Source organism: Pagrus pagrus (genome assembly GCF_965226575.1).
Source record: "Pagrus pagrus genome assembly, chromosome: 17".
Lineage (NCBI taxonomy): Eukaryota > Metazoa > Chordata > Actinopteri > Spariformes > Sparidae > Pagrus > Pagrus pagrus.
Genome location: NC_140201.1, coordinates 2222972 through 2238094, shown reverse-complemented (window position 1 = coordinate 2238094; position 15123 = coordinate 2222972). Strand labels below are relative to the sequence as shown.

General features: G+C 45.2%; 1 protein-coding gene across 1 annotated transcript in view; it reads right to left on the bottom strand.

The window, feature by feature from the left end:
- enpp2l (ectonucleotide pyrophosphatase/phosphodiesterase 2-like) overlaps positions 1-10774 on the bottom strand; it is a 32266-nt gene extending 21492 nt beyond the window's left edge. The window contains exons 1-20 of the mRNA XM_084379556.1: positions 10471-10774; positions 7589-7691; positions 6901-7050; positions 6162-6287; positions 5997-6057; positions 5539-5636; positions 5335-5414; positions 5079-5198; positions 4475-4530; positions 3491-3556; positions 2226-2298; positions 2043-2151; positions 1731-1856; positions 1618-1649; positions 1383-1510; positions 1106-1184; positions 925-1012; positions 540-712; positions 391-451; positions 13-152 (exon numbers count right to left, since the gene is read on the bottom strand). Of these exons, the coding sequence (XP_084235682.1) occupies positions 13-152; positions 391-451; positions 540-712; positions 925-1012; positions 1106-1184; positions 1383-1510; positions 1618-1649; positions 1731-1856; positions 2043-2151; positions 2226-2298; positions 3491-3556; positions 4475-4530; positions 5079-5198; positions 5335-5414; positions 5539-5636; positions 5997-6057; positions 6162-6287; positions 6901-7050; positions 7589-7691; positions 10471-10488 (1887 nt within the window). The 5' untranslated portion in view covers positions 10489-10774. The remainder of the gene's footprint in view (positions 1-12; positions 153-390; positions 452-539; positions 713-924; positions 1013-1105; positions 1185-1382; positions 1511-1617; positions 1650-1730; positions 1857-2042; positions 2152-2225; positions 2299-3490; positions 3557-4474; positions 4531-5078; positions 5199-5334; positions 5415-5538; positions 5637-5996; positions 6058-6161; positions 6288-6900; positions 7051-7588; positions 7692-10470) is intronic.
- Positions 10775-15123: the final 4349 nt, after the last annotated feature.

Sequence of the window (15123 nt, the reverse complement as noted above, 5' to 3'; positions counted from 1 at the left end):
GTGTGTGCGTACCTGTCGTGGCAGTGTGTATGCTGTCCACAGAGGCATGGCGAGCTCTTTGCTGTAGCCGCTGATGAACTCCACATGATGAAGCAAACTGTACTGAGTGTCAAACATCACGGCTGGACGACCAAACGGGAGGTGTGTATTGTCTGCACACACACACACACACACACACACACACACATGTCAGTTAAGTCCCAGTAACACCAAACCTGAGAGAGGATAACGTTTCAACAAAGAGGCCAAAAACCATCCAAAAGCTTTACACTTTCACATTTACTCGTGTTGTTACTAAAACTGCTGCTGCAGCTTTTAGAGTGGAAACATTTGGACGACACTTCCTCAGCTGTCCCGACAAACATCTGATCAGTGTTTGGAGACACGTACTGTAAGCGTAGATCCCGTCTGGTGCAGGAGTGAAGGCTTCGATGATCTCCTCCACTTTGTTCTGTAACACAGAAACACATTCTGATGGATGAATACCGTCTACTCAGCTCAGGTTTTTGTTGCGTGCGGCGCCACCGTCCTCCTCTGACCTCGTCATCGCAGCTGCAGCCCAGGTCGTGGGTCAGAGCGGCGTCGGAGTCAGACGCCAGTGACGGTGACGTCACTTCCTCTGGCATGCTCGGGTGGTGCGGCGGCTCTTTGAGCATGGCGTTCAAGCTGCCGTGTGTCCCGTTGTTCGGGGCCGGCTTCAAGCCCAACAGGTCTGAGACAGGAGGAGAAACAGTCAGGAATGCATTGACCAGGTTCAGTTTGTTATGTTGCTGTAAAGAAAAGGTTTAGATCTCTGTTAACACATGAAGATATCATCATCAGCTAATCGAGTCATGATTTCTGGAAAGAGAAACATATTTTTTAGCCTTTTTTAGTCTCTTTAAACTACGTCAAAGCATTACAGACAGATCATAATGTTCTCACCACACATGACGTTGTATAATTCTATATTTTCAAATTCTGGCACTCTTTTCTTAAACTTGAAGCTCGGTCCGTGACCCATGAATATGGTCTGCATGAGGAGAAAAAAGAAAAGCACACATTAAATATATATATTCTCTTCTATATCAGCGTTAAACCTGCATTAAAATGAAGCCTACGCTACCCTCATGCTGGTTATCTTGTTGTCAAAGCCGTGGTCACCAAAGAAACCACAGCGAGTCCTCAGTTTCTCCGGCATTTTCCTGAAGCAAACACAAAAGAAATGTAAACAACTGAAAACAATCAAATGTTTCAGCATCCTTAATTTATTAAAAAATATAAAAACAACTCCAGAATATGACAGCATGTTGCAATGGAGATTAAACTCGGACGTGATCGGACACTGAGGTGGAGAAAGTGTCGTTCTGTGTCCGGTGCATCTACGAGGTCGTGGCTGTTACCTGGCGATGTGCCACTTCCTCTCCATCAGCAGGTGGACGTCCTCGATCCTGCGGTTGTTGGCGTAGTGAAGCCTCTTGGGTAAATGCTGCTTCAGGTACGGCTTGAAGTGCTGAGTCGGCATTTTACACTGCAACAAGGAGGTTTAAAGGTGAATCACCTGATCTGACCTCACACACACACGGGACAGTTGGAGAAATGAAAAAAATGATCCGGTTGTGGTTCTGTCGTACTCACAGTGAGGTTTGCCACCACGACTTTTGGGTCGTCTGTGAAAGAAAATATAAAATCAAAATGAAAACCCGTCTGATCTTTTTAAATCATCAGGCTTGCTGTCAGTCTCGTCTTACATGTGGTGGATTTGGGGTCGCGGGGTCGTATTCTGCCCAGCGAGCCGGGGATCAGCGTGATCTCGTCTATGTTGAGCGGGTAGCTGCTGAGAAACTCGGTCCGATCACAGTGAGCCTCCTCCATACCTGAGAGACACAGAGGACAGCCACGGTGTGTTTTTAATGCGTCAAGATTTGGATGTATTCTACGTTTTTAACGTCTGAGTGGAGTTCAGCGCAGAAACTTCTTCATCAATCGGGCCAACTGAACCCACATGAAGCTGCCAGAGATATAACCAACACAAAGTGTTACAGAGAACATGGCGGTCGTACCGTGGTCTCCTACGATGATGACGTTGACGCAGCGATGCAGGTTCATCTGCTTCAGACCGTTCATCAGCTGACCGATGATGTTATCGATCTCCCTCAGAGGGTTATCCAGCTGCACACACAGGAATAAGAAACATTAGGAACATAACGATTGACTGATGTGATGAAGCACGTCTTCACACTCACCTCACTGCTGAGCGGTCCCAGCCGATGTCCGAAGGTGTCGGGCTGCTCTGAGTGGACGGCGTAGACGTACGGCCTGAAGAGAGACGACACGTAATCATGATTTATAACGAAGACGGAGAAAGTACAGCTGAAGTTTTCCGATGTTTTATGAGGGTGTGTGATTAAATATGCTCTGATTTGCTGAATGTCCAGAGAAGACATCTGAACAAAAATACCTAATAATAATAAATAAAACACCTAAATGTTGTTTTGGACATTTTCTCTCCTCTTCTCTGAAAGAAGACGAACCAGCAAAATAGGCCAAAATCTCTAAACTGACCACTGCATGAAACATGTAGTTGTTCCCTGTCGTGTCTCCTCTAATCAGTCAGGCGTGGGAGCATTTTGAGGTCACCATGATGATGAAACCCTCAGCTGAGTTTGTTGTTTCTGGCAGAGAGCGTCTCACTTCGACCCACAGAGAACCGAGGAACATTAAAAAACCTTCCCAGCTAGCTGCTCTGTAAAAACACTCATCAGCTCGTGACCCCTTCACTGACCCGGCTGCTGCTCGACACTAAAAACAGCTTTTATCTTCAAGTCCTCGAGACACACTCAACCAACTCACCGGCTAAATATAAAACACACAGAACTTCCTACAAGCCCATGCAAGGGTGACAATAATCTCTGAGATTGTCGACATGTAACAGAGGTTGTACATCATTTCAGTTAAAGCTGCAGAAGACCACGACTTGTTTATGCATCGAGACATACAGCGCAGCACTCAGCCGTCACTTAGACCTTCACATGAGTCTGACAAGTTTCAGTCCAGCGGAGAATAAGAACTCAGCAACGTATAAAAAGTGAAATGACATCTGGAAAGTGAGCACGTGTGTTTCAGTAGAAGTTGTTCAAACTTGTAAACTTGACTGACGTCACCTGTCAGAGGATAAACGAGGCCTCAGGTGACCTCGACTGCTTCAGGGAAGAGATGAAGCAGCAGAGGAGAACATGGAGGGGGAGTGAGAGCAAGAAGAGGAGGAGGAGGAAGGTGAACCTGCACAACCTCTATAAGAGAAACTCATATGATAGATGTGTATTGCTTTGGTGGAGAGTTTTGAGAAGAGAGAACCGCATTCATCTTAGCTCCAGCAGCCTGGTGTTGTGTATAACATGTCGATCTTTCACCTGCTTTTCCTGCATCATCAGAGAGCTCAACGGCCACCAGACCCCAGTCACAAAACACTGTATTTAACTCAAAACACTGAGAGAAAAGAAAGATTTACCTCTCGTCGTCAGGCAGGTGCAGCCAGCGCAGGATGGTCAGGATCCTCCTCTCCAGAGGAATCACCCTGGAAACAAAACATGGTGACGGATGATTTCAGAAGGAGGAATAAAAGTGAACTACACGACACAAATAATTCATTTCTGGGTACAAAGAACCACCTGAGAACATAAAGCTGATCCGTCTGTAACCGTGTGTGTGTGTGTGCAACATGTCGACAGTAGCCGATCAGCATCAACACATCAGTGTATGAAGATATTGTGTCTCTATTTAAGTATTTTTTATGCTCAGTGCTTCGACAGGTCGGAGCTTCAGCCGCTGTGAGTCTTCAATGGCCGCTGTTGTGACCGAGTGTGTCGAGCTATTGTCTTCTGTGTGTGTGTGTGTGTGTGTGTGTGTGTGTGTGTGTGTGTGTGTGAGGCCATTGTCAGTCAGTCTCAGGATGTGACGAGCGCTCGGCCTCTCTTCCCCTCGTGATCATTATGTCATGGACGTGCAGATGTTTGCTGAAACTAATCCGTCCGTGCCGTCAGTTAAACTGAAATAAAGACTTCAAGCAGCTTTACTCCAGTGATGGCATTGTAATATCAACTAATGAAAAAGGGGAATTAATTCTTAACAACAATAAGCCATAATGTAGATTTTGATTAGATGTGTACAAGTTTTCTACGTGTTGTTTCAGATTTCACAAAACAGCCTGAAAACGCTTCAGTGGACTGAAAACTGGAACATTTGTCCAAGTTGCCCTCGTCAGTGTAAACATGACCTGAAGTTTAGTGTGCGGGTGTCTCTCAGCGCTCTACGTCTGTTTCAGAAACACACAAAGTGAAGTTAACCCAAACTCCTGGCAACATAAACACACAATGACCCACGCTGTTTGCCTTCATGATCTCTGCTCCGTCTCACAGGTATCATGAGTTACCGGTGCGGCGCTGCGTTCAGTGTCTGAAGCTAATGAGAAATATTCCAGTACTAACTTAAGTACCAAGGCCAGAAGAAAGTGCCTGCTTTCACTCCTTGTTCCTCTGATGTGACCCAGATCTGAAACACAGGAAAGAAGGAACGTCACCAGAAGTAGACGTTAGCACACAAAATCCCACGATGCAATGCTTCACCTTTGCTCCTGAGATCATACTGTTGCAGTAAACCTTTTTTTTCTCAGTTACAATAAGTCAATAAACTGTTTTGCACTGAACATTCAAGCATTTGTGAAGTTGTATACAACCTGAAATCAAGTGTAATCTGAAAAAAATGCCTCCAGTGATGTCACTCAGTGACAAAGTTGCATTGTGGGTAATGTAGGCTGTGCAGGTTGTGAAAGGAGTCCACTGAGTCGCGTTGTTGGACTCACTATGAACATATCGATGCAGCACAATCAGAGACGTCACCTGTTTTATTCAACACGTTCTTCTTCCTTTTCAAAACCTGACGCCTACATTACCCACAATGCCACTGAGCATAAAATCTCATCAGTCTTCCCATGTGATTCAGAGAAAGATGTCAAATAATAGCATTTTGAAGAGTGAAGCTCTTCATAAAAAGTTTCTCAGCTGGTCTCCAGGAAGTGAAACTGGACTGTGTTCACTCACCGGCTGTCCGCCCCACCAGCGATGGTTCAGCTTCTCTCTGGTCCGCAGGCTGAAGGTGGCGTTGAACACCGGGTCGTGCATGGTGTTACCCACAATCCCATGGGACTCTGGGTACAGACCCTGCAGGGAGAGAGCAACATCACTCCGGTTATTTCTTCCATGTCAGGTGTAAAACATATAAACAGCCCTGCTTCACTGTTTCTTTTAGCTCTACAAGATATAAAACAGTCATTGCGACATCGGCCAGCTCACTTACTGTGGCTAGTGTGTATAAATTTGGGAAGGTCTTTGTCGGGTAGACTGGTCGCATGTAAGGAGCTGACGTACCACACGTTCCTGAGAGCAAACAGATGTTAACAAGTCACCATTAAACTTATATTTTAGACACAAAGATCAAAACCTGCATTAGATGTCACAACACAAATCTGGACTTAAAGAAGAGAAGGTAAAGAAGACGTACTGAGTTTATGTATGTTGGGGATGACGGTCTTGCCCTTCTTCAGGTAGGAGGCTCTGAAGCCGTCGACAGACAGCATGATGAGAGGAGGACGGATGAAGCTGCGGGATGTAAAAACAAAACGTTAAAAGTTCTTTAACTTTTCTCTGGAACGAAGGAAATGTAAATCATAAAAGGAGATTTGATCAGCTGGAGATCGTCCTCCATTTTACATTTCTGCAAACCAGATACGTTCACGTCAAATGAACCATATCAACGTCAAAATACGTGTCAGGAGGTGGAGGGGAGGGTTGGTGCAAGGAAAGGCTGTGTTTCAACATTTGTAAGCGTGACACCACTGGATATTTCTAATAATATCTCGTTTCCAGCCGTGCAAAGCACGTAAACCACAGCATGTTTTGTATTAGTAACACGCTCGTATGTTGGATTGTTGTTGAGTTGGACGTCAGGTTCAGACTCACCCTGCAGGACATTCAGCACTCTTGATCTCCTCACAGTCTCCTTGCACCCATGAAGTCTCACCTGACATGGAAACAGCAGCACAGAGTCGTTACCTAACTCCACGCCCGTTCATTCTCTATGTCTCATTGTTCTGTAGTGAAGAGTAAATGTGTTAGGATAAGCACCTTTGCAGAGTGACTTGTAGTTGGAGCAGCAGTCTCCTCTCTCCAGACAGTCCTCTGAGCAGTGGCAGGCGTGGTCATCGTTCCTCTCCTTCCCACAGCGATCCTGAGTGCACTCGAAGCCTCCATCTGACAACACACAGGAGAATATATCGGTTTAATTCAGTAAAAAACCCGTTAATGAGGCTGGCGACAACACGAAAACCTCCAGGGATTAATAACTTGAGCTGGGGCAGGCACCTACAGTCTGTCACAAATTAGCCGACCTTGTAAAATAATCCTCTGCAGTAGCTCACGGTGGCAGCGTTCATGAGCTACACTCGTCAGACTTTGGAAACTGTCCCAGCGTTCTTTGCTTAATGTTTTCAAGCTGAAGCTGCGACTGTGTTCTCTCCACCCGGGCCAAGATCTAAATTAGCATCAGATGGAAATCAGCATTTTGCCTCTTAGACATCTGTGTTCCAGCAGAAAGCACTTATCACGTTGTAGAGTTAGCCCTCGAGGTGTTGGAGCTACTACTGCTGTGTACGACTCCAAATAAATTCAATAATAGATATATAACTCCACGACTGCTTACTGTTACTGATATATTAAGAGTGGCAGCATCAATACGTGTACAAAATGTGTTAATGAGCATGAAAACAGTCCCTTGGCTGATCCACTTAAGACATTTTTAAGGACAGAAAACGCAGCTCTTTGCAGAATAGTCATATTTTGGCAAGGGTAAACCCGTCAGACTGACCTGTTTTCAGGCAGTGCTCGTCGAAGTCGGAGCAGCAGCTGTAGTAGGTTTTACACAGATTGTCACACCTGCATCCTGGAGGTTTGGCCTCCTCCAGCTCGAAGCACCTCCCCTTGCAGGAGCCCGCTGAGCTGACCCACTCTGAGACGACTGGAGGAGGAGAGAGCCACGGTTAGACAAAACTCACAAGTGTAAACGACGGTTCATTCAGAGTTCACTTTAACGCACGATGACACAGTGAGTCAAGTGGCTGATTTAACACATGAAACAAACAAGTGGTTTTTGTCCACTTCGGTTTGGTTTGTGGTGGTTTTCTGCCAGATACTCTCAATCCTGAGACGTCAGAGCATTGATGAATGCACCAAAATGGTCCCTGCTCACGTGTGATGATGACATAATTAAATAAAAACATCTAAATGTCGCTGTGATGGTTCGAAGTCTCTGCAGATTATAGCACAATGAGTTTTAATTCCACACTGAAATACATTCAAACCAGCGACTGGAACAATATCTACAGCACGGCCTGGGTGACAGTTTGCAGAAAGCATTCGTGCGCACAGAAGAAAATGCTCCACTTTTTCGCTTTCTCTAAAGTGGGTTTGGATGTTAGTTACCACGGCAACAATAGAAGCTTCCAAGCATTCGGGTCAGCACCAACAAAAATAACAGAAAATCCCTCTCGTCTCACCTTTAGTGTGAGGCGGCGGGTTGTCTCCTCCGTCTGGTCGACTGGCTTGAAAAACATAAGCTCTGCTGACGTCAGTACTCCACAGACAGAACACAACCACTACCTGCAGGAGGACGCAGACAAAAACATACATTAAAAGATTTATTAACATGTTTATCGACTCCATTTAAGGGGAAATCTCCTGCAGGTCAAAGGTCAGGCTCAGCAGCAGCTCTGAGGCGAGGACAGCTTCAGTCCGACCAGAATAGAGCCTGTGAAGATGGTCTCTGTGCCACCGTGTTGCCCTAACTAGGAGTTCGTCTTCTCCTCCTCTGAGACACATTCATGTTCACATCTCACCAGTGGGGTCAGAGGTCAACGGGCAGCCAGGAAGACCTGAGTGTGTCCGTCTCTTTTATAGCCTACTGCAGATAAAGGTTCAGTTCTCACACAATGTGCTGCACAGAGCCGGTTTATGTTCAGTGGGCCGAGGTCTAAACTGCTTCACAGAAACAAACCGGTGGAGCTCAACTGTGAAACTAACCTGTACGCAAAGATCAGGAAGAAAAGCTTCTGAGGTCAACGTCACGTTATTGTCAGAATAAAATCTTCTAGGTATCAGATCAGTAATGGGGGGAGGAAGTGGCTTCAAACATGGAAAATAATCAAATTCAGTCAGTAATAAAACACCTCCAGCCTCACAGAGTAACATCTTCAGATCCGACCACTGAAGCTGAACCTTTCTTCACATTTAAGGACGCGATCGAACAGAAAACACAGATGATCTGCAGCGTTGAGTCTGCAGGTGAGCTCACTGAGTCCTGTCGTGTCGGAGTTTGTTACACGTTGACTTGAACAGAAAAGGTGAAGCTTTTGCTCACTTTATGATTATTTCAAACATCGTTGTTTCCCGTCTTTGCACCCATTAAGTTGTCTTGAGGAGATTTCAAAACATCAAGCTATAAATGATGTACTGTATCATGATATAGACTAAAAATACTGCAGTAGTATTTTAAGTATCTCCTCGTCTGTGAGAATCTGTGATAATAACAGCCACGTTCTTCATGAGTCGTTCCTGATTAAGTAATTAGAAATGAATGAGTCGTTACCAGTTTGTAACTCACAGTTAATCATTAGTTACTCTTCTTGTTCTCACACATCATACTGAGTAGTTTCTTCATTACATCATGATTACTTCACTATTGTTTACGCTTCAGAAACAATCATGATGGAGGAGAAGACTCATCATCTGCTACAGTCCTTTAATCAGAGTTATTCAGGAACTACTAATTAACAGTTCGTTAACTGTTAAATCTCCACTCTGGCAGCTCCTCCAGCCTGATTTATAAAAACATTTTGTCGCTTAAAACATGAAGAAAGATAGATTTTTTTAGTTGCTGTTGACAGTAGTTACTGTACTAAATTATCCTCTTTGATTCCAGAAAATAATTTTCACATTCCTGTCCTGCAAATTGGTGAATTTTTGGAATGAAAAAACACCTTTTTGCATATTTACACATGAAATTTCTGATACTGGCTCAAACCAGAGAGGAGAGAGCGCTCTGAACATCTCAGTGAGCAACATTCTCACTTGAATATTTCACTTTTACATGATTTTGGCCAGAGCGCTGCATGTATACTGCAGTATTAAAGGATAAGTTCACCCTAAAATGTCGTGGTTACACTTTCAGCATCATCATCACAATCAGCTGTAGGATTATATGGAGGACAGCAGCTGAGAGCGCCTGTCTGACAATTAGATAAATGTCCTAATAATATCTATATGATAGAAAGCTTCAGTCTGCCTGCCTGTCTCCAACTTTAAAGGAACACTTCACCCAAAAATGAAAATTCAGTCATTATCTCAAAGAGTCAGTTGAAGTTTCATCGTCCACAAAACATTTCTGGAGCTTCTGTGTTGCAGACATTCTCCTTAACAACTGAAGCAGCTTTAAAAATGTAGGAAAAACACTGAACAAAAACCCAAACTGGTGTAATCCAAGTCCCCGAGATCCCAAATTAATTTGAAAAGACGTCATTTACACCCTTTATTAAAGCTTAAATCTTCACTGTAGCTGCTAAAATAAAAGTGTCGAGACTGTCTTTTTAGAAAATCAGTTTGGGATCTGAAGCGGTCTGGAGACTTGGATTACGCTGGTCGAGCTGTATGGAGCCATTTTTTTTAAGTCTCCAGCTGCTTCAGATGTTTCGAAGAATCCTGCAACGCTGTTTTGATGTGAAGCTCCAGAAATGTTCACCCGACTGTCCATCAGCACGAGGCTGAGCAGAGGATGACTGGATGATCATCTTTGGGTGAACTGCTCCTTTAAGGTTGGAGCTAAATCACTGAGACTCTTTGATGATGAGGACAGTAAACATCTGATCTTATTCATCAGAAATGACAGACAGGTGTTCAAATAACCCTCCAGTTATCGATGATGATGATGATGATGATGATGCTGACAGTGTGACCATTAACCTTTTGTTTACCTCTACCTCCCCCAGGTAAACAAACCTGTGTGACTGTTGACAATGAGCTGTGAATCATCATCATCATCATCACACCTCATCTCGTCCCCCGTCACTCCTGCTCTATAATTCATACAGACTTATGTAATCTCCTCTCTCTCTCTCTCCCTCTCTCTCTCTCTCTCTCTCTCTCTCTCTTAAGAAGGTAAAGCTTCCACATTTCGTGGCTCGTGTTGATGCGAGTCAAAGTGCAGTTTTCTCTCGCTCACAGGTCGATACATCTATTCTGCAAGAGCGCAGAGAGGAAGGGAGGAGGAGGAGGAGGAGGGGGGGGAGAGCTGGGAAACACCAAAATGAACGCTAAAAACGAAGCGACACGAGAGACAGGAGGGAATAAAACACAACAGAGACACAACTGTCACGGTCTTACCTACCAAATTTCCCAGTTGCATGGTCCAAGCAGCGAATCTACTTTTGGCATTCCCCCTGAAAAAAACCGAAAGCTCAGAATTGTAGCCAAACGTCCGGTAGAGTCTCCACTGTGCGCCTCTGCGGATCGATGGAGCAGAGGGTCCAACTCTCCCTCTCTCTCTCTCTCTCTCTCTCCAGTTGTTTGCCTTTGCTTTGCCTCTGCCTCTCTCGGTCTCGGGCCAATGCGCATGAAGTAATGGTGACAGCTGCGCTCTGGTACAAGAGTGCGTCAGGTCGGGGTGACGCTCCGGAGTCCAACACAGTCAGCAGCACTGAACCGCTCACCCAGAGAGAGAGGGAGAGAGAGAGAGGGAGAGGGAGAGAGGGAGAGAGAGAGAGGGAGAGAGGGAGAGAGAGAGAGAGAGGGGCACTCTGAGGGAGAAGAGGGGTTGTATAATGTCCAATGTTCAGTCTTAAAGGAGCATTTTGGGGAGACTTGCTGTGGACACACAGTGGACCTGACCTCTGACTGTTATTAAGGTTTTGTCTGTTTATGAGTGAAATACAAACCTGAAACTCTGCACACACGTCTGATATTGAGCAAAGATGTCAGAACATTTCATCACAAAAACTGTTTTGATTTTTTTTCAGAGGAAAGTTGCAGCAACATTGTGAGTCAGCGCTGACAGAACCGGGCCTATACGCTCACTGATGAAATACTTTAACTGACACGGCAGAAAAACAAACGAGCCGAAGGAAATTTTTAAACCCAATCACCAGAATAAATGCTGGCTAAGTAGTTTTCCTGCAAAACCAAAGATTAGAAATAATAAAACTGGACGTTTACTTTACGTTGAATTTTCTGTTTCTCTCTCGTCACAGCGCTGTGCTCGTCCTCGGTTTGGGTTTAGGCACAAAAACCACGTGGTTCGAGTCAGGAAGGCCTCATGGTTTGACTTAAAGTTAAAGCGTTGGTCGTTACAATCACAGATGGAGATGGTCTCACTAACCCTTGAAAAATAGCCGGTTTCGTCGCCACAAAAACAGCTGGAAATGTCTCCAGATGTCCTTAAAAATATCCAGCAGTGAGACTCGGACTGCAGTTTCGAGTTTGCAGCATTTGTAAATGTAACACCACTGGATATTCTCACGGCAGCTGAGGACATTTCCAGCCATATTTGTGTCTTCAAGGAGACTTTGGGACATTTCCAGTCGTGTTCTCGGAGACCAAGAAGAGGCCTTTCCAGCCAAACCATGATGAAAAAGATCCAGCTCTCCAGCCTCGGTGGCTGTAATAACACCACTGTCTCCTCCACCCTCTGATGTGAAAGTCAGCTAATAATCATACATTGTGAACCTGATACAACACGTTTGGTACAAATATCAACCTTGAGAGTACCTGTGCTCTGCAGAAACATTAACTGCTCACATTACATCCTGGTCCTGGGGACATTTCCAGTCTTGTTTTCAGAAACCAAAACCAGATATTTTTCAGGGGAAGTCTGGCCGTCTCCAGCCATGTGTGTGGTGACAACAGAGGCATCTTCAGCCAAACCGTGATGTTTTCCTAAACCTAACCAGGTGGTTTTTGTGCCTTAACCCGGCTGGAGCAGAAGCACAGCGTTGTGACGTTCGACTCAAACAAACATAAAGTAGCAACATAAAGAAACGTCAGCTTATCTGTGGTTTTGCAGAAACACAGCATTTATTCTGGTGACTTTGTTGTGCTATGTCGTGGGACAGGAAGTTCAGAGACATAAGCGGAAATGGAACGAAGAAAAAAAGGTCGAGCTGCAGGTTAGCAGGTCGTGAAATCAATAAACACGCTCCGTAACTTCTCCGAGGTGAACGATACCTGCAGCCTGCTGCGAGCTCTCAGCCAGCGGAGCTGTGAGAGACATGTGAACATCTCACTGTTTTCCTCTGTCAACACCGAGACAAAGACGTCCCGCTGCGAGCAGAGCTCTCCTGTTCAAAGTTGTCTCTGCAGCAGATAAATACATCAGCGAGAGCTCTCTGCGAGGCAGCTATCAGTCCTCGCTTTATGTTTGTCTTCTCTGTGATTTGGGTGAATACCGCAGAAAGCCACAACTTCTTCTCTCAGTGCTGCTATCAAAACACATCAGGGTTTTTCTGAAAGGCTGCGCTCTGCCGGGAACATTTTGTTCATGGGGGGTGGGGGGGGGAGCGGACAAATCTCTGAGCTTTGAAAGTGATCTGTACATCCATCACCTCGGGGGAAACATCCTCGTCTTACAAAGACCACACACGTATATAAACATTCACATATGTAAGGGCACACACACAGAGGACGCAGAGAGATTCAGAGGCATGAACACAAAATACAAAAGATTTCAAGAGATTCGTTGGGCTGAGCTGTGCGCACACACACACACACACACACACACACACACACACACACACACACACTGCCCCTGGCACAGATTACCTTGCATAAGCCACAAAACAATCTGATTGGCCAGTGTGTCCCCCAGCACCTGAGGCCGTGCTTAGCCGACTGATCCTGGCAGGAGGTCAGGCTGCGGCTTGAGTTTCAGCGCACCTGGCCTCTGTGGACAGGTACGCTCCGGGCCTCTGTGGACAGGTACGCTCCGGGACTCTGTGGACAGGTACGCTCCGGGAGGCGCTCATCAACAGCTTCACTCTTTAAGGGATAACTTCACCCCAACATTTAAATACAGTCATTATCCACTCAGCTCCTCGTCGATGGAAAGTCCAACAGGATCACCAGAATAAATGTGAGCTGAGTGCATCTCTGCAAACCCAGATGAGTCAGATGAGGTTGAATTTTCTATTTCTCCCCTTGTCACAATGCTGTGCTTATGCTCTGGTTAGGTTCAGGCAGAAAAACCACTTGGTTATTGTTAGAAAAACATCAATGTTTGGCTTAAAATATCTGTTTTTGGAGACGGTCCAAGCCCCAACAGCTTGATATGTCCCCACGGGTCCTTAAAAATATCCAGTGGACTTGAACTGCAGCCTGCTGTTTGGCAGACTTGTTGGCTTGTAAGTTAGGGTGAAGTTTCATCATCCTCCTAAACAACTGACGTAGATGGCGACTTGTTTTAGAATATAAAAAAACATACAATGGCTCCATACAGCTCGTCTGGTGTAATCCAAGTGTCCAGACGTGCAGGTTAAGCGAGCTAATGCTTTTAGCTTAGCAGATCTCAGGGATTCAGGAGACTTGAGGGGCTGAATGGAGCCATGTTACTGTGTTTTGGTTGTGTTCGATGTTTGATCAAAGCCCCGACACTGAGCAAAGTCAAGCTTCAGCCTGAGGATGAGCTTACACAGACTCTAAGCCTCCAGACCAGACTGACATCACAACAGCTCAGTTTTTGGCCGACTGAAAGTTGGCAAGAGGTGGTTTTGGAAATCCTGAAGCAGCCGTCCTATCGGCTGCCAGTTGCCTGGGGGGGGAAATACATCTTCACTTAGTTTTTATGAGGATACAAACAAGTCGTTCTCTGATGTAGTTTTATTGGTTTGAAGTACAACGTGTGCCCAGCGTGCACTTCCCTGAACCAGGAGCTCACTGAGGAACACATTTTAACACTGATCACTGAACGGATTGTGCCAACTCATCAGTGTCACTGACAAAACCACAAACGTTTTGCGTTGATCTGTCCGTCTCCAGATGAAAGTCCCTTCGTCGGCTCATCGTGCAGTTTGTTATTTTCTGATTCAACCATGAAAGACTGTAAAAAAGCAGAAACAACAGTGATGTAATAACAGACAGGCGGATGCTGAGTGCTTACATGTGCAGAGTTTTGTACTGAACCAACAACAAACTGAAACAAACCTGCTCCTCAAGATGTTAGCGTGACTGCTTTAGCATCGGATACATCGATGAAAGACGAGCAAGAGTCTTGTTTTGATGTTTTCGCTCATCTCTCAACTGACTTCAGTAAGAGTTTGATTTACCATCTGGCTCTGCCGGTGGTAGCGCTCTCCTACTGTCGATCTGATTGGTTGAAGTTATCCTGTGATAGATGCTCAGAGGTGGTTAGTTACTTCAGCAGATGTTTCAGGTGTCTGTACTGTACCTGAGTATCTCTGAGACTTTCCCTCTCTACATCTGAACACAAACATCTGAACTTTCTCCTCCTCACATTCACTTTAGTTTGTTGCATTTGAGGGGAATTATGGATTATTGTTATTTGGCGTCATCGCACGGCGCCTTCCCAACATCACAAGACTGATGTCGACCTATCAGAGCACATCACGCACGGCAGACGCAGCGAGACGACACAAAGACGTAAAAGACGTAAAAGACGTGGACAGACAGAGAGGGAGGCTGGAATGGGGAGAAAAGGCGTGTTAGTGTCTCGTATCTGCAGAGAGTTTCTTATCTTCTCTCTTTGTTGCTGCTCGGGACGCTTTACCAACCCAACATGTGGCTATTTGACGTCCTGGGAATGAGACTCAACTATCAACTATCTTTGTGGTGCGTTCAGGAACAGCTGGGACAAATCCTACTGACTCTACCTTTAACTTTAATAGTCTTTGAATTATATTAATATGACGTGAGCTTCAGTTAGCTTTGACCACAAATGTCCTTCAGAGGGAGACTTTTTAAGTGCCTTCCCTTTTCCAGCGTATCTAGCGCTGTATTTCCAGGCAGTCTTGTGAAATGAAACCGTCTGGTTCCT